This window comes from Schistocerca serialis, chromosome 2 (assembly GCF_023864345.2).
Source record: "Schistocerca serialis cubense isolate TAMUIC-IGC-003099 chromosome 2, iqSchSeri2.2, whole genome shotgun sequence".
Classification (NCBI taxonomy): Eukaryota; Metazoa; Arthropoda; class Insecta; order Orthoptera; family Acrididae; genus Schistocerca; species Schistocerca serialis.
In genome coordinates this window covers 1,067,033,919-1,067,059,880 of record NC_064639.1, presented here as the reverse complement: position 1 = coordinate 1,067,059,880, position 25,962 = coordinate 1,067,033,919, and the positions used below count along the sequence as shown (strand labels likewise).

At 44.5% G+C, this 25,962-nt stretch overlaps 1 protein-coding gene across 1 annotated transcript in view; it reads right to left on the bottom strand.

Annotated features, from left to right (window-relative positions):
- The window catches only part of LOC126456628 (chaoptin-like), a 176,992-nt gene that overhangs the window by 91,223 nt on the left and 59,807 nt on the right, over positions 1 to 25,962 (bottom strand). The window contains exon 3 of the mRNA XM_050092371.1: positions 23,862 to 23,972. Coding sequence (XP_049948328.1) covers positions 23,862 to 23,972 — 111 coding nt within the window. The remainder of the gene's footprint in view (positions 1 to 23,861; positions 23,973 to 25,962) is intronic.

Sequence of the window (25,962 nt, the reverse complement as noted above, 5' to 3'; positions counted from 1 at the left end):
TTTTTCATTAACTTGATGACTAGTTCTGGGCCGGAACCTATTTTCAAATGATCCTACAGGACAGAAACTCAAATTTACAGTCATGTACAGCACAGTTCTTACAAAATTTTTAAGCACACGTCAAAAATACAGAACTTCTCGTTTCAAGAATTACGTACCCGGTAGTCAAAACGGTATATCCAAAAATTCAATAGGCATGTCAAAAATATATTCGTGTTGCGAAATGCAGATGAACATGTACAGCGTTTGCAGACAACTGGCAGTCTACTCCTCCCACTGTCGTAAGGAAACCTCGGGAAGGGGACGCCCTGTCAGGATATAGGAAACTTTTGTACTCGTATATATTACCCCATTTCCTACAATCAAAAATAAAACAATTAATACACTAACGGCATAACTAGACAATAAAATTAATAATTTCAAAATCTTTATCAAAGACAGTCAAAAACTTAAAAATCACTGAACAGAAAAGGATAACAGTACCACATACGGTGCGTATAGCAAAGCTGTGTGGTGTTGGCATGTAAAAACCGGTATATGTGAACCACAACATCAGTACTAAAAGAAAACCAAATAATAGGAGATTAAACAGGCTTCATCACTTCCAACCCTTCACAAGCGTAATAATTTTACCATAACAAACTTTACAAATATATGTGAAGACAATTTTTTTCTGACACGTCCTCGGTAAAAGCAGATATTAAACGACTAAGCTGTCTTTCACAAAGCACCGAAAACGTACTTGCCATCCTGTGGAAGACATAGCTTAAACACACTCATGAGGATATGGGGTGGGAGTAGGGATGTAGAGGGAGGGGAGAGGGGAAGAGATAGTGGGAGGATGGAGGGCTGGGAAAAGGTGATTTGGGGGAGGAAGGAGGGAAAGAGAGCATGAAGATGGAGGAGCACTAAAAGGGGTCAAGTGGGCAAACGTGGGAAGGATGTATATAATATATTATCATTATGGCAGATTACAAAATTCGGCTTAATGGCTGATTACGTGGTCTTCACGATTACATTCTTTAAAGAAACAGTTTTCCTTTCCTGGCACATATTATTTGTACAACTGCTCTTGAGTAACATATAATACAGTTTCCCTGTTGAGTCCACTATTCCGCGGCGCTTCTTATTTACGTAACTGTAAAAATGACAAGTAGTCGTTTCTGACCCAGTTTCAATAAGTTTGTTTTACTGTTACTGATAATATATTATTTATTTCGTCGCCATGTCTGCCCACTTGCCACCCTTTTAGTGCTCCTTCATCTTCACTCTCTCCCTTCACCTCGTTTACCAGCCCTCCATTCTCCCCCTATCTCATCTCTACCAACCCCCCCCCCCCCCCACCCCACTCTTTACAACCGCACTCTCACCATATATGCACATGATTCTTTTACGGTACAGTTATTACGCTTGTAAAGGGATGGAGGTGATAAAGATTTTTTAACGTACTGTTACTTCGTTTGCTTTTAACACTGATGTTTTGGTTCACATTTCGCGATTTTTAACTGCCAACATGCCGTACAACTGTATCATATGCGCAATAGATAATGTCGCAGTGCTTCAATGTTCAGTGATTTTTTAGGTATTTTGACTTTTTTGGTAAAGATTTTAATGTATTAATTTTCTGGTTGCTGTGTACTGTGAATGTATTAATTACTGTATTTCTAATGGTGGAAAATTTTGTAACAAATAGAGAAGGTGTCTTTATCGCAATAGGGCTTCCCTTCCCGCTGGTTTCTTACGGTACTGCACTCGAGATATCCACGAAGAAAGCCACCTTCGGAGAAAAAAGTGTAGCTATAACAATGAATATGTACAGCAGGACTAACGCTTGTCCCCACTGTCCAGTTTCATTACTTTATTGTCACTTTAATGGCTGTCGAATTTCATTTGCGTAAACAAACCCTTGGGCCAGGGTGGACCCAGGGCACACTAAAGAGGAGGCTACGAGATAAACACTACGATGAGAAATGACTCCTCATTCGTGGATTCGGTTCCAGAAAGGAGACCGTATTATGTCATGCTGACATAGCCGGTAGCTGAAACACGGCACTGACAGCAAACCTCACGCATTGAGCGCCTCCATAAACGGAGGTGGATGCTTTCCGAAACTCGGGAAAAACTGGGAGAGAAAGTAGACAATGAGTGACAAGACACGCAGACAAAGCATTGTTTTACGATAACGGGCAATAAGTTGTCCCAAGTATGGATCAGTGAGGAGCCATCAGAGCATAGCTCAATATTAGGTGTGCACGAAGATGCTGGATAAGCAGCAGAACCGACTCGATGTCGTGGAATAAAGAGCCGTGCCTAAGTAAGTCTACAAGAAATCTGTAATCTATTCCAGTGAGCAACTAACTTGAACATAAGTGTCAGAAGTAATGGGGGTCTTTGCCTGTGTGTCAGATATTTGGTCGAAGAACAAAAGGTGTCTGTACTTGACTCTGTTAGTGAATTTATACAGGAGGCTTGAAAATAAATCAGAACGAGTCAGAACATAGTATTCTTCTCTGGTGGGTAGAAGCTAAGGCTCTCATAATAAGTGGAACAGTCAGAGGGAACTTTAATCAGGCCAGTGAGCCACAAAGACAAGTCACTGAACACACTTCTCCCAGTAGAGGAAATACCTTTCTAATAAGTTGGTAAATGGTCCGAAGGTAACCTGTTTAAATACATCCTAAAAGCTAAGCTCTGGTCGAAGAAGCCTCGAAAGGTCCGACGGTACGACCTACTCCCGTGTCATCCTCAGGTGGTAAACGTCACTGGTTTATGGATATGAAGATTCATGTGGTCAGAACATCGCCCTACCGGCCATTGTTAGGTTTCGTTACCGGAGCTTATACTTTTCAATCAAGTAGCTCATCAAATGACCTCATAATGGCTGGATGCACCTTGCTTGAAAACGGTGTTCGGCAGACCCGCAAGGTCACCCACCGAAGTGCTAGCCAAGCCCGACAGCGCTTAACTTGGGAATGTGACGGGAAACGTTTTTACCACTACGCCAAAGCCGTTGGCTTAAAAACATATTAGTTTGATGAATAATTCTCTCTGTTCTCTTACTAAGTACCTGAGCAAGGCTTTTACTCCCTCTCACTCGGTACGACGTTATGGTGGTGCCACCCACAACTAATTATTACCCACGTCCTGTCAGGACGTCGACAATACACACTATCACCAAGTTTTGTCGTCGCAGCTTGATTTTTTTAAACTTTATCACCACCCATAGTAAGTATGAATAAGGATCGTTTCTCCATGTGACCACCTATAGTAAGCAGGAACATGGACCGTTTCACCCTGTGTCGTCGATCATTGCGAGAATGGTCACCAGGCTTCTGGCTGGCTTGATTCACAACGCCACGAATTTCTTACTATGTGATCAAAACTATCCGGACACCTGGCTTAAAATTACTTACAAGTTCGTGGCACCATCCATTGGTAATGCTGGAAATTATTATGGTATTGTTCCACGCATAGTCTCGATGACAGCTTCGACTCTCGCAGGCATACGTTCAGTCAGGTGTTGCAAGCTTTCATGCAGAATGGCACCCCATACTTCACGGAGTGCTGCACTGAAGAGCGGTATCGATGTTGCTCGGTGAGGCCTGATACGTAGTCGGCATTCCAAAAATCCCAAAGGTCTTCTATAGGATTCAGGTCAGGACTCTGTGCAGGCCAGTCCATTACAAGGATGTTATTGTCGTGTAACCACTCCGCCAAAGGCATTATGAACATGTGCTCGATCGTGTTGAAAGATGCAATCGCCACCACCGAATTGCTCTTCAACAGTGGGAAGCAAGAAGGTGCTTAAAACATCAACGTAGGCATGTACTGTGATAGTGCCCCGCAAAACAACAAGGGGTGCATGCCCCCTCCATGAAAAAACACGACCACACCATAATACCGCCGCCTCCGAATTTTACTGCAGGTATTACACACGCTGGTAGATGACGTGCACCGGGCATTCACCACACCCACCCTGCCATCCAATCACCGCATTTTGTATCGTGATTCGTAACTCCACAAAACGTTTTTCCACTGTTCAGTTGCCCAATGTTTACGCTCCTTACACCAAGCGAGGCGCCGTTTGCCATTTACCGGCGTGATGTGTGGCTTAAGAGTAGCCGCTCGACCATGAAATCCAAAATTTTTTCACCTCCCGCCTAACTGTATTTGCAGTGGATCCTGATACAGTTTGGAATTCCTGTGTGATTGTTTGGATAGATGTTTGCCTATTACACATTACGACCCTCTTCTACTGTCACCGGTCTCTTTCAGTCTACAGAAGAGGTTGGCCTGTACGGTTTTGTGCTGCGTTTGTCCGTTCACGTTTCCACTTCCTTACCACATCGGAAACAGTGGACCTAGGGATGTTTAGGAGTGTGGAAATCTCGCGTACACACGTATGACACAAGTGACCACCTGACCACGTTCGATGTCTGTGAGTTCCGTGGAGCGCTCCGTTCTGCTCTCTCACGATGTCTGTGGCAACTGAGGTCGCTGATAAGGAGTAAGTGGCAGCACAATGCACCTAATATGAAAACCGTATGTTTTTTGGGGTGTCCGGACACTTTCGATCACATAGTGTATGTCCTCAGTCATTTGCTGAATGTAAACCAGTCTGTACCTTCCTCTGGCGTCTTTACCCTCTGTAGTTCCTCTAGTACCACGGCAGTTATTTCCTGATCTCTTGTCAGATGCCCTACCATCCTATCCCATGTTTTCGTCAGTGTTTTCTATATACTCCTGTCCTCGCCGGTTCGTGGGAGAACTTCCGTATTCCTTACCTTATCAGTACACCTAATTTTCAATATTCTTCTGCAGTTGTTGTTGTTGTGGTCTTCAGTCCTGAGACTGGTTTGATGCAGCTCTCCATGCTACTCTATCCTGTGCAAGCTTCTTCATCTCCCAGTACCTACTGCAACCTACATCCTGCTGAATCTGCTTAGTGTATTCATCTCTTGGTCTCCCTCTACGAATTTTACCCTCCACGCTGCCCTCCAATGCTAAATTTGTGATCCCTTGATGCCTCAAAACGTGTCCTACCAACCGATCCCTTCTTCTAGTCAAGTTGTGCCACAAACTTCTCTTCTCCCCAATCCTATTCAATACCTCCTCATTAGTTACGTGATCTACCCACCTTATCTTCAGCATTCTTCTGTAGCACCACATTTCGAATGCTTCTATTCTCTTCTTGTCCAAACTGGTTATCGTGTATGTTTCACTTCCATACATGGCTACACTCCACACAAATACTTTCAGAAACGACTTCCTGACACTTAAATCTATACTCGATGATAACAAATTTCTCTTCTTCAGAGAGGATTTCCTTGCCATTGCCAGTTTACATTTTATATCCTCTCTACTTCGACCATCATCAGTTATTTTACTCCCCAAATAGCAAAACTCCTTTACTACTTTAAGTGTCTCATTTCCCAATCTAATCCCCTCAGCATCACCCGATTTAATCTGACTACATTCCGTTATCCTCGTTTTGCTTTTGTTGATTTTCATCTTATATCCTCCTTTCAAGACACTGTCCATTCCGTTCAACTGCTCTTCCAAGTCCTTTGCTGTCTCTGACAGAATTACAATGTCATCGGCGAACCTCAAAGTTTTTATTTCTTCTCCATGGATTTTAATACCTACTCCGAATTTTTCTTTTTTTTCCTTTACTGCTTGCTCAATATACAGATTGAATAACATCGGGGAGAGGCTACAACCCTGTCTCACTCCCTTCCCAACCACTGCTTCCCTTTCATGCCCCTCGATTCTTATAACTGCCATCTGGTTTCTGCACAAATTGTAAATAGCCTTTCGCTCCCTGTATTTTACCCCTGCCACCTTCAGAATTTGAAAGAGAGTATTCCAGTTAACGTTGTCAAAAGCTTTCTCTAAGTCTACAAATGCTAGAAACGTAGGTTTGCCTTTTCTTAATCTTTCTTCTGCAGCAACACATCGCAAAAGCTTCTATAATGTTCATTTCCAGTTTTTCCAGAATCCATGTTTCATTACCATACAATGCTGTGCTACAAACGTTCATTTTCAGTAATATCTTATTCAGATTAAGGCCTATGTTTGCTAATAGCAGAATTCTCTTGGGCAGGAATGGCCTTTTTCCCGGTACTAGTCTGTTTCCTATGTTCTCGTTGCTCCGTCCGTCATGGGCTATTTTGCTGCCCAGGTAGCAGAGTTTCTTAACTTCATCTACTTAGAAGATCATCACTCCCGATGTTAAGCTTCTCGATGTACTCATATCTGCTTCCTCGAATTACTTTGGCCTATCTTCGATTTACACTCAGTCCTCATTCGTACTAATTAGACTGTTCCTTCCATTCAGAAGATCACGTTGTTCTTCTTCAGTTTCACTGAAAATGACACTTTTAAATCTTTCTTTTTTTTCCGCTGTTGGTGCTTGCATAGAAAGTAGGGGCGAAAGATTTCATCCCTGTCTAACACCCTTCTTAATCCGTACACTTTGTTCTCGATCTGCCAGTCTTATTGTTCCCTCTTGGATGTTGTACATATTGTATATTACCCTTCTTTCGCTACAGCTTACCCGTATTTCTCTTAGAATTTCGAACACCTTGCACCATTTGACACTATCTAACGCTTTTTTCACGTCGACAAATCCTCTGAACGTGTCTTGATTCTTCTTTAGTCCCGCTTCCATTACCAATCTCAACATCAGAATTGCCTCTGTGGTGCCTTTATCTTTTGCTAAACCCAAACTAATACTCATCTAGCAGGTCCTCAGTTTTATTTTCCATTCTTCTGTACATTATTGTCGCCAGCAATTTGTATACATGGCCGCCCGTCGGTTTTTGAGTGGTTAGTGTGCCAGAATGTCAATCCTAAGGGCCAGGGTTCGATTCTCGGCTGGGTCGTAGATTTTATTCGCTCAGGAACTGGGTGTTGTGTTGTCCTAATCATCAACATTTCAACCCCATCGACGAACAAGTCACCGAAGTGGCGTCAAATTGAAAGACTTGCACCCGGCGAACCGTGTACCCGACGGGAGGCCATAGTCACACGACATTTACATTTTACTTGTATACATAAGACGTGAAGCTCTTTGTGCGATAATGCAAGCACTTGTCGGCTCTTGCAATCTTCGGAATTGAGTTGGTGATGTTTTATCGAAATTCAGATGGTATATCGCCAGACTTATGGATTCTAAACATAACGCAAAGAGTCACTTTCATTCCATTTCCCCCATGACTTATGAAATTGCGATGAAGTGTTATCTATCGCTACTGCCTTATTCGATCATAAGTTTTCAAAAGCTGTTTTAAATTTTTATTGCAGTACTCGATCAACTATCTCTTCTAAGTCGACTCCTCAAATGGTTCAAATGCCTCTGAGCACTATGAGACTTACCATCTGAGGTCATCAGTCCCCTAGAATTAACAACTACTTAAACCTAGCTAACCTAAGGACATCACACATATCCATGCCCGAGGCAGGATTCGAACCTGCGACCGCAGCGGACACGCGGTTCCAAACTGTAGTGCTTAGAACCGCTCGGCCACTCCGGCCGGCTAAGTCGACTCCTGTTTCTTCTTCCGTCACATCTTCAGACAACTGTTCCCTCTCATAATGGCCTTCAGTGTACTCTTTCCACCTATCCGCTCTCTCCTGTGCATTTGACAGTGGAATTCCCATTGCTCTCATAACGTTACCTCCCGTGCTTTAATTTTCTTCGAACTGTTTTGTCTCTTCTAAATGGTGAGTCAGTCCATCCGACAGTAATTTCATTTTTGATTTCTTCATATTTTCGTGTAGCCATTTCGCCTTAGCTTCCTTGCAGTGCCCATGAACTTCATTCCTAATTCAATGTACGTCTGTATTTCTGAATTTCGCTACACGTTGCTGTGCTTTCTTCTTTCATCGACCAGCTGACCCATGGCTTCTTCCCTATTATCTTCATTGTACCTGTGCTTTTCTTTCCAACTTTTGTGATTATGAACTTCTGTTATTGCCTCTAGATCTCCTAGTTCGTGCAACAAGAACATAATTTGGCTCGGTCTCTGTTGCTGCGCCGACGCACAGCACGGCAGAATGACAGACGGGTGTTGTCCAGCGGGAAGCGGTGTGTTTCCCGCGCCGCTCGGCTGTCAGCTCGCCGCTTGTCGGCGCGTCGTCGCGCTGCGGCAATTACGCGGACGCCGATGGCCGCGGCGGTGGCCCGGCTGCAGCGCCGCGCCGCGCCGCGCCGCCGGCCATTATTCATGCGCCGACTGCTCTTCATTATGCATGGCCCGAGTTGGCCCCACCTGGCCCGCCGAAGCCGCTCAGGGTGCAGTGATACACAGGGTCTCCTGGTCCGGAATTAGCGCCCCGCGCGCCACTCTCTCTGGCACGCACAGAGAACGCGTTCGGGTGCGCGCGCGCTCGCGCGCCCATACTCACATACATACACACACACACACACACACACACACACACACACACACACATACGCAAACACTTGTGCTCCTCCACCCACTCACCTTCACAGTACACACGTCCCATCCAACAAAAGAGCTTCGCACACGTGCGCTTCAACGAATGGACCAGTACAAAGGCTGACAACAGGCTGAAATATTTACGCTTTTATTTCAGTCCTGTCAAATAACATTACCGCACAGCTTTCTGCAACAGGGGCTTTTTCACAGAAGATATCTGGTGAAATATTTTTTTTTGAAAAGTGAAATCACCCTCTATTTTCTGTTTCTGTTTAAAAATTATTTTCTGACTAAATTGATAATTAAAACATCGCTTCAGGAAAATTTCACATGACTGTTTGGAGAGCATCTGCTAATTTGAAACCAGAAACAGTCGTTATAATTGCGAAATACATTGTATTTACAGCTGATATGTGTTTCATACACAACAAGATATTAAACTCCAGGATAAGATTTCCACTCTGCAGCGGAGTTTGCACTGATATGAAACTTCCTGGCAGATTAAAACTGTGTGCTGGACCGAGACTCGAACTCGGGACCTTTGCCTTTCGCGGGCAAGTGCTCTACAAACTGAGCTACCCAAGTACGACTCACGCCCTCTCCTCACAGCTTTACTTCTGCCAGTACCTCGTCTAGTACCTTCCTATCATTACAGAAGATCTCCTGCGAACCTTGCAGAACGGGGCGTGAGTCGTGCTTGGGTAGCTCAGTTGGTAGAGCACTTGCCCGCGAAAGGCAAAGGTCCCGAGTTCGAGTCTCGGTCCGGCACACAGTTTTAATCTGCCAGGATGTTTCAAGATATTAAACTAATTAGGAAATGAGAAAATGTAAGGTGAGAGACAGACTGACACAGAAACAAGGTGTACATCGCATCTCATTACAATTCACCGTAGATTCCAATAGAAGTCCTCTATCCTTTGGCCCTTGAACAGTGAGTAGACTAATGTGTAAACAGGTAGTTGAATGCATATCTAATATATGTACCTTAAATTAATGCACAAGGTGTTCTGAAATTTCCATTACAAACTTCTAGGCCTTGTTGAGGGGAGTGAGTACATAAGACTTTGAATAGAAATTCGTGTTCGGAAACTTACTGTTTCCGTTCTACGACTGTTTCAGTGCAGCTGTGTGAAGCGTCCGCGTCTGCTGAAAGTTTTCAGTGTCTGCTTCAGAAAAGTCTCAGAGTCGCCTGTCCTGGTACACACTAGCGCAGACCGGGTGACGAGTACAATGTCACATGGTCACTTGCTGTCGCTTAACGTCTGCCTTGCTGCCGGATCTATTAGTACCTCTGCGTCTCCAACAGAGCATTAGATTTTTCTGCTTTGGAATAATGTAAGCATATAATATTTAAGTTCAAATGGTTCAAATGGTTCTGAGCACTATGGGACTTAACATCTGAGGTCATCAGTCCCCTAGACTAAGAACTACTTAAACCTAACTAACCTAAGGACATCACACACATCCATGCCCGAGGCAAGATTCAAACCTGCGACCGCAGCAGCAGCGCGGTTCCAGACTGAAGCGCCTAGCACTGCGTCACGAATAATTCAATTCCTCAATCAGAAGTGGACGAGTTGAACACCTGAACTGAAACGGTACGTTGCCGGACATGGGTTTCTATTTAAAACATTAGGCACTCACTCTCCTCTGCAAGATCTAGAAGTTTGTATCGAGAACTTATGAACACTCTGTGGATTCCTATTAAGTTTCAGACCGTTGCGCTAACTGGCAGGAGGTTGTTCACAGTGCAAGTGCCCTCCTCTCGGTTATAACATGGAACACAGCCGCCCCATAAATCCGCTTGCACCGCTGCAAAAATTTTCGTACGCAGCTTTCATCTTACTTCACATACTGTCCTATACGAACGACTTTGTGTAAACGCCCCTATTGAATGGAAACAACGCTTTGGTCCCGAAGTAGCAAAGAGTACTACAGTTATTACTGTGACAACTGTCGCCCAACTTTCGTACATGGATAGAGACATATAGGGGGTTGGACAAATATAAGGAAAGACCGCCGAAAATGCGCGCTCCAACATAAATTCAGCTGCCAGCCGACCCTCTGAGTTGCGCTGTTGCATTTGGCCAAGAACGGCAGCCGGCCGGTGTGGCCGAGAGGTTCTTCAATCTGGAACCCTGTTACCGCTATGATCGCAGGTTCGAATCCTGCATCGGGCATGGATGTGTGTGCTGTCTTTAGGTTAGTTAGGTTTAAGTAGTTCTTAGTTCTATGGGGCTGATAACCTCATATGTTAAGTCCCATAATACTTAGAGCCTAGAACGACACCTAGCGAATGCCCTCCGTATGCTGTGTCAGTCGTGGTCAGAACAGTGATCTGTGCAGTCGTGAATGCTTTACGCCGGAGTTAGGTGACTCCGAAAATGGGAAAATTATTGGCGCTCGTATGGTGTGTGCTTTCGTAACTAAGGTAAGAGAAATATTTCGTCTTTCATGATGCACCATATCGCAGATTTACAATGCATACAGAGAAAGGGCAAGGCGAAAAAAAAAAAACCATCAACCTCTAAGTCAGAAAGCGGACGAAAGTGTGCGCTGCGAGATCGTGACCGATGGTCGTTGAAGATAACTGTAGCAAAAAATATGAGGACAACAACTGCAGACGTTGCAGGAGAATGGAAAGTCGCACTTGTGAATCTTGTGAGTACCAACAGAACACGAAATGAGATGTGTTAGCAGGGAGTTTCGGGGCGAGCTGCAATTCCAAAACCATTGATCAGTGACGCAAATTCCCATTACAGGAAACCGTGGTGCCGTAGACATAAAATGTGGATCACGGAACAATAGAAGAAAGTCTTTTTGCCAGATGCGTCTCGTTGCACACTGTTTTCAGTTTCCGGCCGAGTTTGTGTCCAAAGGCTAAAGCTGGCGGTTATTCGGTAATGATTTGGGCCGCCATATCGTCGTATTCCATGGTCACTATGGTTACTCTGCAAGGTGGCTTTACTGACGAGGATAACCGACAATTCTGGCCGATCGGGAGACGATGTGTTCCTAGAGGACAGGGCCCCCTGTTCTCACTACTCACATCGTCCTGGACTTTTTTTTTAGGGGACGAGGATGAGTTGTCGCCTCCCCTCTTGGCACCACAGTCACCGTGTCTTAATGTTATTGAGCCCGTGTGATCCACTTTGTGGAGAACTGTTCGTGATCGACATCCACATCTATCACCGTTGCCTGTAATTTGTAAGGTGCCTCTTACGTGAGGAAGACATTTTTACCAGTTTTGATAAATTACTGTCTCTTCTTGATGTATTCACGACAGTTAGGAAGTGCTGTAGACCGTAGCCGGCCATGAGTCGGAGAGCATTTCCCACGCTGGCTGGCTAGGTGGCGAAGCGACCATATGTCGCGCGTAGTGGGGTGGGGCACGGCTCTGGGCAGTAGCAACAAGCGTTAGCCTGGGAAATATACATGACGGGAAGTACCGCCATCTTGGCGCCAAAGTCACAGATTTTGTTTATTTATATTTAATAATTAAAGTCATTTATGACAACATGAATACTCTGGATGTTTAAAGCTATTTATCATAATTTTGCTCTCGTTAAAATTCACACCTGTTCATTAACAAATGCATATCTTAGTAAGTACGAACTTGATCGGAAATCCACGAACTGTGACGAAACTAGTAAGACATACGGACTGCGCAGTCGGCGTTAAGAGCTCTTCCTGTCTTGTTCGATAGTAGCCATGCTCTCGGTTACGAGTAGTTTGTGACATGAGTGTTTCATTATTGATCTAATAGGAATAAAAGTGATATTGCGGCATTCTGAATGTTAATTTCGAGCAAACAGATACCCCAAAGTTGATCGACAGCAGTTTCAGATAATTAGCTTCCGCCGACAGAGACATCCAATGCGCCAATGAAGAATCTGCACGGGACAACATTTACGAGAACTGTACCCCGCACGGGTAGGAGGAAATCCGACGACACGACACACCAAGGCAGATGAAGGAAGGTCCAACTCACACTCGCTAATACCGGGTGGAAATGCTGACCAGTCATACCGTACGTCACATATACCACCCTCTACGGACTCGCGGCTAAGCTGAGTAATAACAATATTAGTTTAGAAGCGAGGGGATCTTGCAACTTCCAACTGTTTTGCAAGTAGTATAGTATGGAGTCCGTAAGAAAACCATACAGGATAAGTTTTGTACACATTGAGAACACTTGAGCTCTTTTGAATGCTGACGGTTTTCTGTTTGTTTGTTTTAGGTGTTTGTGGTGTTTCCATAATTTTGTACACTTTCTGTACGGGCAAGGACAGAATGTAAGATACGATGGGGCATATACATGAATACTAACGTAGAATTCGGCATCCTTACGCAACTTTGTGTGCAAATGGATAACCTGCATTTGGAACAGATGATTCTGAGCGTGATTAATTCATACACATCAAATTTAATAAGTGCGCTGAAAGGTATTTTAAATATATGGGTGTTCAGCTAATTCACTTATCATTACGGTCGAAAAAACGTAGAGTTCACAAACAGCCGGCCGGAGTGGCCGTGCGGTTCTAGGCGCTACAGTCTGGAACCGAGCGACCGCTACGGTCGCCGGTTCGAATCCTGCCTCGGGCATGGATGTGTGTGACGTCCTTAGGTTAGTTAGGTTTAATTAGTTCTAAGTTCAAGGCAACTAATGACCTCAGAAGTTAAGTCGCATAGCGCTCATAGCCCTTTGAACCATTTTGAACAATTCACAAACAAGTTGTAAATATAAGATATAAGTTATTAGTGAATTTACACTATTTTCCGAGTGCCAAGTTAACGCTGTAGGACACATTTCATTCCTGCAGTGCTTATATGATGCTGGAATACGGCACACCACGTCACTGAAGCCATATATACGAAGTAAAAGCAAACATATAGTATTTGGTCAAAAGTATATGGACGGCTATTGGCTCCGCCGGAGACACTTTCAGTTATATATCCGAGTGTCTGTGGAGAAGTGGCTGACCATTCCTTCTCAGGAGTCGAAACCAGAGGAGGTAGCGATGATGGATGCAGGGGTCTGGAGCGAAGTCTACTCTGTCTCAAAAAAACACCCCGCAACGTAAAACTACTTCCTCCATACTTCACTGTTACATATACACACGTGATGGCAGATAACGTACTCCAGGCAGTCTCCAAACCTGAACCCTTCCATCGGATTGCTACAGGGTATAGCGTGATTCATCACTCCATATGACAGGTTTCCAGCCAATCACTTCCCTGCGTCGTCGCTATTTAAAACACCTCTGGATTCTCTCAGAATTGACTGCAAAGACGTGTAGCTTATGAGCAGCATTGGACCATTGTATCACATTCTTTTTAGCTCTCCACGCATAGTGCTAGCTGCCCTCCTGGTAGCACATTAGAACTCTTGAGCGATTCCTACCACTTATTTCATGCTGTTTCTTGCGTCTACCCTTCACAATGTTCGATCATCTCTGTCCGTCTATACTTGAGTTCTAATTGGTCTTTTATTAGCTGCGGTTGTTCATCACGTTTCCACTTTATAGTCACATCACCAACAGGAGAATTTGTTCAGCTTTAGAGAAGTGATTTGTTACTCACATCGCTTCCTAGGACTACGTTAGATACCTCTGAGCTCTACTGACCCAGCCAACCCGCTGTTATTGCTTATATGCTGCCAACATCTTATTTTATAACGGCGGGTATGCTTCCATGACATGCAGTAGTCTCTTCCGTAAAGTGTCTGGATAATTTTAATCACTGAGTGCACCAAAGTTAATTGAAAAACCAGGGTAGCGGATTGTATCTGCAGTGCGGATGGTGAATTTTTGGGTAAAAGACCCCTCCTTGGAATCAGAGAGGAATTTCCAGCCAAAATTGAAGTTACATGAGTCTCAAGGATTTCAAAGAATGTTGGGCCTCGCAGATCGTAAATAGAAAAGGTTATTATAACATAAAAAGGTCCCGGAATTAATACCGCTTATTGAAAGTTAACAATACTATTACGAATATAAAGTTGATTGAAACAGCAACGAAATCCTAAGTTCAGATTGGAACATTTGTCGTAAGGATGGGTTAGTCGCCAATGGTGGTTGCGTATTCATTGCAATAAATAATTCGATAACATCTAGATAAGTTATCAAGAATTCCGAATGTGAATTAATCTTCGGGAGGTTAAGCATCAAATGTCGGTCAAAATTGTAATCGTATGCTTTTGTAGTTCGCCTGGATCATGAGATCTTATGGTGGAGTGCGTCAGAGAGAACTTGCAGAATATCCAGAATGAGATTTTCACTCTGCAGCGGAGTGTGCGCTGATATGAAACTTCCTGGCAGATTAAAACTGTGTGCCCGACCGAGACTCGAACTCGCGACCTTTGCCTTTCGCGGGCAAGTGCTCTACCATCTGAGCTACCGAAGCACGACTCACGCCCGGTACTCACAGCTTTACTTCTGCCAGTACCTCGTCTCCTACCTTCCAAACTTTACAGAAGCTCTCCTGCGAACCTTGCAGAACTAGCACTCCTGAAAGAAAGGATATGCGGAGACATGGCTTAGCCACAGCCTGGGATCGCGAGTTCGAGTCTCAGTCGGGCACACAGTTTTAATCTGCCAGGATGTTTCATTTGCAGAATATCGTTAGTCATTTTCCTGGTCATACTGTTGTAACACACTTAAACCTGCTTGGTGTAGATTGGGAGAGTCGTGGTATCAAAGGTGGTGCCAGAACCGAGATTCTGAATGTCTCGTCTGAAAACTACTTCCAGCAGGTAATCAGAGAATCAAGGAAAACGCATACATTGGAAAAGAAATTCACTACTGTACAACTACATTACCTTAAACGAGTAGTAGGAAAAGCAGATGCTAGGCTGAGGGTCATAGGAAGAAGCGGACCCAGGTTCGATTCCCGCCCGGGTCGAAGACTTTCTCCGACCGTGGACTGCGTGTTGGGTTGTCCTCATCATCAGAATCATCCCTGACACGCAAGTCACCATTGTGGCGCCACCTTAAATAAGATTTGCACCCGGCGGGCGAACTTTCCCGGTTGGAGTCTCCCGGCCAACAATGCCGCACGATCATTTCACTTTTTTCTTAAGGAAATGTTACTCATCCAAGAAGGGAGTGGCTTAAAAGGCGCTTGTTCGGCCGATTTTTTTCTGGTACTGTTCTTCAGTCTGGGATCCTTATACCAGGCAGGACAGAGAGAAGAGATAGAGAAAATCCAACGAAGAGCGGCGCGTTCCGTCACGAAATCGTTTAGTCAGTGCGAGAACGTTACAAAAAATTGGTTCAAATGGCTCTAAGCACTATGGGACTTAACATCTGAGGCCATCAGTCCCCTAGACTTAGAACTACTTAAACTTAACTAACATAAGGATATCACACACAGCCATGCCCGAGGCGGGATTCGAACCTGCGACCGCAACAGTGGCGTGGTTCCGGACTGAATCGCCTAGAACCGCTAGGTCACAGCGGCTGGCGAGAACGTTGTGGTGTCACCGCCAGACACCACACTTGCTAGGTGGTAGCCTTTAAATCGGCCGCGGTCCGTTAGTATACGTCGGACCCGCGTGTCGCCACTGTCAGTGATTGCAGACCGAGCGCCGCCAAACGGCAGGTCTAGAGAGACTTCCTAGCACTCGCCCCAATTGTACAGCCGACTTTGCTAGCGATGGTTCACTGACAAATTTCGCTATCATTTGCCGAGACGATAGTTAGCATAGCCTTCAGCTACGTCATTTGCTACGACCTAGCAAGGCGCCATTATCAATTGCTATTTTATCTTGTGATGCATGTACCGTCAGACCGATGTTCACCAATTATGGATTAAAGTTAAGTATTCCAACAGCTACGTACTTTATTTGCTAGACTCAAATCCTTTAACTGTTCCAGACCTCACGCCAGCCTGCGTGAGCTTAAACGTGTGCCTTTTGGCTTCACCTCCTGGTGGCTTGGCTGTCTTGCCAAGTCACAACAAACGTTACAGATGTGCTCAACAAACCCAAGTTGCAGGCGCTACAAGTGAGGCGTTGTGCATCAAGGAGAGGTGTAGTACAGCTATCTCATGAGAGCTTTCTATGGGAAGAGTCGACAACACACACACTGACGGAAATAAAAATTGCAACATTAAGAAGGAACTATGCGATATAAATAACAATTGGTAGGCGTGTTTTTACATCTGGAAGATGATATCTATTCGAGTTTCGCACCAGCCGCATAAGAGTGGCGCTAGTAGCACCACTATGAGGATGTAAATCAGGGCCGGCCGAAGTGGCCATGCGGTTAAAGGCGCTGCAGTCTGGAACCGCAAGACCGCTACGGTCGCAGGTTCGAATCCTGCCTCGGGCATGGATGTTTGTGATGTCCTTGGGTTAGTTAGGTTTAACTAGTTCTAAGTTCTAGGGGACTAATGACCTCAGCAGTTGAGTCCCATAGTGCTCAGAGCCATTTGAACCATTTTGTAAATCAGGTTTCATTTAAATAAATGTTGTAAAGTTGGTGAGCGTTAGTTGCCTTTGAGATTGGACGTGGTGAGTGCCGGCTGCCTTTGAGGCGTCAAAGACGCCGATATTATCACCTCACTGACATTGGACGGTGTCGTGTAACAGGGCTTCGAGAAGCTGAATGTTTCTTCTACAATGTTGCAGAAATACTTGGCAGGAATGTAGCGAAAGTACATGATTGACGGCAGTGCCTGTAACGAGAATGGACGGTCGCAAAAAGATTGGGCTCCGGACAGCCGCGTTACACTGTCGAGAAAGAAGACCATTATGTTCGGCTTAAGGCTCTGGCCCATCCTACTACATCTCCAGCCGCAATTTGAGCAGCAGTTGGCACCACCGTGACACGACAAACTGTTGAGAATCGGTTACTTCGAAGGCAGCTCCGAGTCAGATGTCCAGTAGCGTGCATTCCACTGACTCCTTACCACAGCCATTTGCGTCATCATTGGTGTCAAGCAAGAGCTCATTGGAGAGAAGGGTGGAGGTCTATTGTGTTTTCTGATGGAAATTGGTTCTGCCTCGGTGACAGTGATGGCCCTGTGTCCGTTAGGAAGAGGCCAGTTGAAGGCATGCAACCAACCTGTCTGCATGCTAGACGCACTGGACGTATACCTGGATGCGATTCTGTATGACAGCAAAAGCACTCTCGTGGTTATCTCACGCACCCTGACGGTAAAATTATTTGTTCGTCCGGTGTTTCGACCTGTTGTGCTGCCCTTCATGAACAGCATTCCAGGGGCCGGCCGATGTGGTCGAGCGGTTCTGGGCGCTACAGTCTGGAACCGCGCAACCGCTACGGTCGCAGGTTCGAATCCTGCCTCGGGCATGGATGTGTGTGACGTCCTTAGGTTAGTTAGGTTTAAGTAGTTCTAAGTTCTAGGGGACTGATGACCTCAGAAGTTAAGTCCCATAGTGCTCAGAGCCATTCGAACCATTTTGAACCAGCATTCCAGGAGGTGTTTTCCAAGAGAATAACGTTCGCCCACGTACCGCTGTTGTAGCCCCGTATCCTCTACAGACTGTCGACATGCGGCCTTGGGCTGCTCTGTCTTCAGATCCCTCTCCAACCAAGCACATATGGGACACCATCGGACGACAGTTCTGGTGTCAACCTGACCGACCAAGTGTAACAGTCGTGGAACTTCAACCCACAAACAGACCCCCAGAATCTGTAAAACACACTTGCATTCGACATACTGGCGGTTATGCCAGGTATTAATGTACCAGCATATTTCACATTTGCAACAGCTTATCTTGCACTTATGTTAACCTGTGATCTTACAGTGTTAATAACTCTAATGTGTTAACTAGAAAAATCTACTCCCGAAATTTTCTACACTACATGAATTTTTTTTCGGGGTTTAGATTTTGTTCCCGTCAGTGTATTAAGTCTTCTCACAAAGAACTCGCGACATGACAGCGACGAAAAAACTGGACCCACAAACTAAACCAAACCAAAAAAACTGGAGAAGTTAGAGCAAATACAGAGGTTTACCAGTAGTAAATATCAACACGTGCCATTTGCGAATGGAACAGGTAAGAGAAGATCAGTTAGTGGTATCAGAAGTACCTTCCTCCACATACTGTTAGGTCGCTTGCAAGATATGATGTGGATGTAGATGAAATACTCAAGAAGCGTTACACAGTAACTGAAACCTTGTTTAATACATGGAAACAAGCATTCTGAAAACGGGATCTCCGCTGGTGACAATAATTGGCTGCTGCAACCATAACCAGGCCTTCTGCTGGTCAGCGTGGAATTCCAGGAAGATAATCAGACTAAGTTTGTTACGCCATTGACTACACACACGATCGGAATAACATACGTTAGAACGGACGCTGAGCCCCCCTTGGTTACGCTTTAATGTATTCGTACGCGGCGTCAAGTAACCTGCATTGTGAGATTTGTAGAGAGCGAGGAACTGGCTCGTAGAGTATTCGTAATGTCATGACTGGCAACACTGGGAAGGAATAATGGTTTTGAAGTACACAGGATACGAGGCGTTCGCAAGAAACGTTGTTGACGAAAAGCAAGCCAAAAATTAATAACAGGAAGGAGCAAGAATAGGGAGAGATTCAAAATGACGGGGATTTGCAGCCAAAGATAATGAACTCAGCCAAAGCGCAGGTCTTACGTGCGGAATGTAAGCAGAAACGAAGTTGTATTTACATGGAAAATGAGATTGAAGGATTGGTCTGCCATAGGTCGTGGCCAGAATGCGTCTTTCATCTGCGGCTGATGTAGGCGTCTATAAGCCTAGAGACGGACAATCAGACATCAGCTGATAGCGCCCCAGGACCGTATTACCAACACAGCTGAGGCCAGCGGCCAAACTTTGCCACATGAAGACATAAAATTTTCATGTAGAGCCGGTGCTCGACAAAGGCCAAAATCGGCAGCCACTGCCTTCCTCACGAATTTCACGCAATGTACAGTCTAAGACAAAAAGAAAACGACGCACCACGAAAGAATTAACCGAATGTGGTGGAAATCGGTAGATGTGATGTACATGTACAGAAAAACTCAGGATTACAATTACAGAAAAATTGGATGATTTATTCAGCAGAAAGGGAGTGTACAAACTGAGCAGGTCAATAACGCGTTGGTTCATATTTGGCCCTTGTACAAGCAGTTCTGCGACTCAGCATTGATTGGTAGAGTTGTTGGATGTACTTCTCAGGAATATTGTGCCAAATCCTGTCTAACTGGCATGTTCGATCGCCCGATCACGAGGTGGTTAGAGAGCCCTAACCGTAATGCTCCAAACGTTCTCAATTAGGGAGGGATGCGGCGACCTAGCTGGTCAAGGTAGGGTATGGCAAACACGGAGACAAGCAGTTGAAACTGTCGCCGAGTGGGAGCGGCATTATCTTGCTGAAAAGTAAGCGCAGAATGGCTTGCCACTAATGTGACTGTACTGTAAGAGTGCCGCGAGTGACAAACAGAGGGATGTCCCCCCCCCCCCCTCCCCCCAGTGAGACACCGGTCTAAATATGCCAGTCACCACTGAAATAGGGCTTGTTAGTGTACACAGGTCAATGGTAGTCGGCCCACGGGGCGCCATGATCACAGCTCCCTTTCTGTGAGCCGCTTATTGATTGTCATTTTGGACACTGCGCATCTGTTGCACGGCAGATCCGTAATAATGATAAATCCTGACCTCTGAATACCTCACTGACGATTGCTCGGTTCTTAAGTTATGTCACCTCTCTAAGGAGACCGCTCTCTTCTTGACGCTGTGTTCCGCCGTGCTTCACCCATTCCTGCCAACATCGTCTAATAGTAGCGATGGTCGTATTCAAATGCTGAACGATTCGCTGATTACTCCAACCGCCATATTTGAGCTCAACTACACGGTTTCTCTCAAATGCTGACATCTGCATATATTGTTCATGCGCCTGTCTGCGAGGCACAGTTCCTGTTCAACTGAGTACACAGAATGAAACTGGCAAGGAATTTATGCTCTGGTATAGACATGCCCCCTGTTTAGCGTCTTCGCCAGTGGCGTGATGAAACTGCTCTGCTGCGTCGCTTGTGTGAATATCGATTTGTGACCAATCTGATTAGCTCTTTCGTAATGCATCTTTTTTTTTTTCTTAGAGTATAATGCACTCCCCTATATCCGATCTAATTCAATCATGCCATCGTCAACAACAGTAGTCATAATGAGATTTTCACTCTGCAGCGGAGTGTGCGCTGATATGAAACTTCCTGGCAGATTAAAACTCTGTGCCAGACCGAGACTCGAACTCAGCACCTTTACCTGTCGTGAAAGACAAAGGTCCCGAGTTCGAGTTTCGGTGCGGCACACAGTTTCAATCTGCCAGGAAGTTTCAACAATAGTCTTGTGTACATACCGACGTCGCAAGCAGAGATAAAAAAAGGCAGAAAAAGTGTGAGAGGATTTTGAACGCGGAATTCAGTAGGAAAAGGGAGGCGAAAATGTAGTAATCATGGGAGACTGGAATGAGGTTATAGATGTAGAAAAAAAGTTGCAGATGGATATGGATTTCACAGTAGGGTTGAGGCAGGCTAAGGGCTCATGCAGTTCTGCAATAAATTTCAGCTAGTAATACCGAATACTCTGTTCAAGTAACCCTAGAGGTGTTGGTACACGTCGAAAAGTACCGGATATACAGGACGATTCCAGACAGACATTTCGAAATCAGGAGCAAATATAGACTCAGATCACAATTTTGAAAGATGAAGAATCGAAAGAAGTTTAAGAAATTCGCGCGGAACAGTGAGTGTGGTAGAAAGAGGGATACTGAAGTACTGAGGAAGGATGAGGTGCTTTTTGCCGTTCGTTAAAGGTGTGGACATTGTCATAAGGAATAGGACGTAGGCACTTCAGTTGAAGAGGAGTGGACGTCTGTGAAAAGAGTAGCCACAGATGTTGCAAAAACATCGGTACTAGGAAGATAAGTGCGAAGAAACCTTGGGTAACAGAAGAAATCAGTTTACCGTTGAAATCAGGAAGTACAAAAACGTTCAAGGAAAGACCGGAATACAACAGTGTAAATCACTTATCAATAAAACAAATAGGAAATGCAGGTAAATCGAGGCGAAATGGCTGCAGGAAAAATGTGAAGAAACAGAAAAAGAGCTGACCATCGCAAGGACTGACTCAGTATACAGGAAAGTGAAAACATCTTTGGTGGAATTAAAAGTAAGGGCAGGAACATTAAGAATCCAAAGGGAATTCCGATGAGGAAAGAGCGAATAGATGGAAAGAGTACACTGATGGCCTCTATGAGAGGGGAGAAAGTGTCTGATGACGTGAGATAAGAAGAAATAGGAAAAAAATTATTCAAATGGCTCTAAGCACTATGGGACTTAACATCTGAGGTCATCAATCCCCTAGGCTTAGAACTACTTAAACCTAACTAATCTAAAGACATGACACGCATCCACGGTCGAGACAGGATTAGAACCTGAGACCGTAGCAGCAGCGCGGTTCCGGGCTGAAGCGCCTAGAACCGCTCCTCTACAGCGGACGGCAAAAAATTGCAGTCCATATGGAAGACATAGGGGACCAAGTATTAGAGTAAGTATTTAAAAGAGCTCTGGATGACTTGAGATTAACTAAGGCAGAAGGGATAGACAACATTCCATGGAAATTCTTAACTCGTTGGGGGGAGAGGCAAACAAACGACTATTTTAGCTTGCGTGTAGAGTCTAGTTGGCCGGCGATGTATCCTCAGACATTAGAAAAAAATTCATACATACAATTCTGAAGGCAGGAAGTGTGGATAAGAGCGAGAAATACCGCACAATCACCTTAACAGCTCAAGACGCTGATAAGAATAATATACAGAAGAATGGAAAAGAAAATTACGGAATTTTCTGTTGACGATACGTTTGACCGTAGGAAAGGTAAAGGGACGAGAGAGGCAGTGATAAAGTAGCAGTTGATAGTGGAAGCAAGACGGAAGAAAGGACACCTTCGTAGAACTGGTTGACCTGGTAAAAGCGTATGACATGGTATGATAATGCAATTTGTTCGAAACTGTTTAAAACTGAATAAGCTTTCGGGAAACACGGGTGATATACAACATTCACAAGAAGCAACAACGAATAATAAAATTTGAAGAACAAGAACGAGGTGCTAGGACTAAAAAGGATCTATATTCGAAATAAGCAATAACGGAAGTAAAAGAACATTTGAAGAGTGGGATTAAAATTCAGGTTAAAGGACAACATTCGCAGTCGTATTGTTATTCCCCATTCATTTAAAAATAAGTACAAGACCCGTTGTTTGGAATGAAAAGAGTATAGAGTACAGAACAAGAAATGAGAGTAAATCAAAGAAATACGAAAGTAATGAGAAGTAGGAAAAATGAGATTAGTCGTAGACTTAATATCAAAATTGTTAACCCTGGAGGATGGGAAGAAAGAATTAGGCTACCTTGGAAGCAAAATAACACATTATGAACGAAGCAGGGAGGAAATTGAAATAAGTCTAATATAAGAAAAGGCGACATTCATGATCAAAACAGGTTCACTGATATCAAACATCAGTCTTAATTTGAGGAAGAAATTTATGAGAATGTACATATAGGATACAGCAGTGGTGTTCGTGAGCCATGGACTGTGAGAAAATAGGGCCGGCCGCGGTGGCCGTGCGGTTCTAGGCGCTCCAGTCCGGAGCCGCGCTGCTGCTACGGTCGCAGGTTCGAATCCTGCCTTGGGCATGGGTGTGTGTGATGTCCTTAGGTTAGTTAGGTTTAAGTAGTTCTAAGTTCTAGGGGACTGATGACCACAGCAGTTGAGTCCCATAGTGCTCAGAGCCATTTGAACCATTTGAGAAAATAGGAAAAGATGAGACTCCAAGCGTCTGAGATAGGGTGCAATACAAGGATGTTGAATCTTAGATGGACTGGTAAATAACGAGGTGGTTGGTTCTCTGCAGAACCGGCGAAGAAAGAAACATACGGAAAACACGCAAGATGAAGAGACGGACTAATATGACATCTTTTAAGACATCAGGGGATAACTTACATCGTAGTAAAACTGTAGAAGGTAATAACTGTAGGGAAAGATGAGAACGGAGATTAATTGAGAGCGTTGGGTGCAAGTTCTACTCTGAGGTGAAAACGTTGGAACAAGACCGGAGTGTGTCACGGGTTGCATGATAAAGGGCAGGCCCTAAGTCAACGTTATTCCCGCTGAGGTAGCAAGGAAGTATGACATTATGTTTTAGTAAACAATTAATGTCAAAGTGATTTATTCTTTAATTACTAAGCGACATGTTCATGCTTCAGAATATTACGCTTAAATGTTTAGTGAACTCTTCAGTTACGAGTTTTCCTGTTTTTCGTTGATTTAGTCAAGAATTTTTCGGTTGTCAAAAAATACCACCAGGAATGATGGGCAATGACAAAAGAGAAAGTAGACAAAGTTGAGTGGGATTCTGTGTACTAGCACTTGCCTATGTAGATTTAGCCAGTCGAGATTTTCCAGGGACTGCAAAGCCTCGAACGGCACCTCGTCAAGCTCGTTGTAGCTGAGGTCCACAGATTTCAGGGCCTCCTCTGACGACCTGCAAGAGAAGAGGAAAGATGTATCAGCTTCCATAAGCAATGTGAAATCAGAAACATAACGAACTACTTATACACTCAAGTGCCAAATAAACTGGTATAGGCATGCCTATTCAAATACAGAAATACGAGTATGTAGAATACGGCGGTGCGGTCGGCAAGCCTATACAAGACAACAAGTGTCTCGCGCAGTTGTTATATCGGTTGCTGCTGTTACAATGGCATATTATAACGATTCAAGTGAGTTTGCATTACAGTCGGCGCACGAGCAATGGAACACAGCATTTCGGAGGTAGCGATGAAGTGGGAATTTTCCCGTGCAACCATTTCACAACTGTACCGTGAATATAAGAAATCCGTTAAAACACCAAATCTCCGACATCGCTGCGGCCGGAAAAAGATCCTACAAGAACGGGACCAACGACAACTGAAGAGAATTGTTCTACGAGACAGATGTGCAACCGTTCCGCAAATTGCTACAGACATCAGTGCTGGGCCATCAACAAGTGTCAGTATGCCAAAGATGCAAGGAAACATCATCGATATGGGATTTCGGAACAGAAGGCCCACTCGTATACCCTTGATGACTGCTCGACACAAAGCTTTACGCGTCACTGGGCCCGTCAACAGCTGCATTGGACTGTTGATGGCTGGAAACATGCTGCCTGGTCAGACGAATCTCGTTTCAAATTGTATCGAGCGGATTGACGTCTAGGGGCATGGAGACATCGTCATGAATCCGTGGACCCTGAATTTCAGCAAGGGACTGTTAAAGCTGGTGGAGGCTCTATAACGGTGTGGGGCGTGTGCAGGTGGAGGGAAATGGTACCCCTGATACGTCTAGATACGACTCTGACATGTGACACGTACTTAAGCATCCTGTATGGTCACCTGCATCCATTCATGTCCATTGTGCATTCTGACGGACTTGGGCAATTACAGCGGGACAGTGCGACATCGCATATGTCCACAATTGCTACAGAGTGGTACCAGGAACACTCTTCTGATCTTAAACACTGCCGATGCCTACCAAATTCCCCAGTCATTATTGAACATGTCTGGGATGCCTTGAAACGTGCTGTTTAGGAGATATCTCCATCCCCTCGTACTCTTACGGATTTATGGACTACCCTGCAGGATTCATGGTGTCAGTTCCCTCTAGCCCTACTTCACACATTAGTCGAGTCCATGCCACGTCGTGTTGCGGCACATCTGTGTGCTCCAGGGGGCCCTACACGATTTTAGGCAAGAGCACCAGTTTTTTTTTTTTTTTTTTTTTTTGCTCTTCATTGTATATTATTACCAAGTACTTCACTACACACAACCTATTAGTGGAATAATAAACAGGATTCTAACAATGTCATCTGTTTTTATAAAGGTAACAGACGATCTGAAACTAGTCATGTGCACATAAGAGGCACAATCGTGTTATTTAGACGTAATCAATTCCTTTGATACTGTCGATATGTAAATTTTACTTGCCAAATTAGTAGCTTAAATTTAGCATCAAGTATGCGTGAATGTTCTCGCTCCCGCCTGACGTCTCGTCATCTAATCGTTTGCCTGGAACCGTTAATTCACAAGAGAGCCATCCCCGGTTTCAGACTCTTCATAATCTATGTCAGTTATATGTCATCTGTTTTACTATTATTACTGTTTGACTGTTGATGCAAAACCAATCAAGGTGAGCGCAGCTACGAGAATTCCAGTTGTCACCGGTGTGCATTACCAAACTGCTCACTAAATATAGGGTTATTTATCAATCCTCCGAAAATACTAAGCGGTGCCGGCTGCTAATTGTAGGTTCAATAGATAGAAATTTTGGGAATCCTTATCGTCTAATTACAACTGAGAACCATATCTCGCGGAGTAGTAGTGTATCAAAAACTAAATTGGGCTCAGCACGTAGATACAGTTTACAAGAAAACGTCAGCCCCTTTTCATGCCCTTGAAAAATACAAAAAGCGCTTTTCTTTTAGCCTAGAAAATATT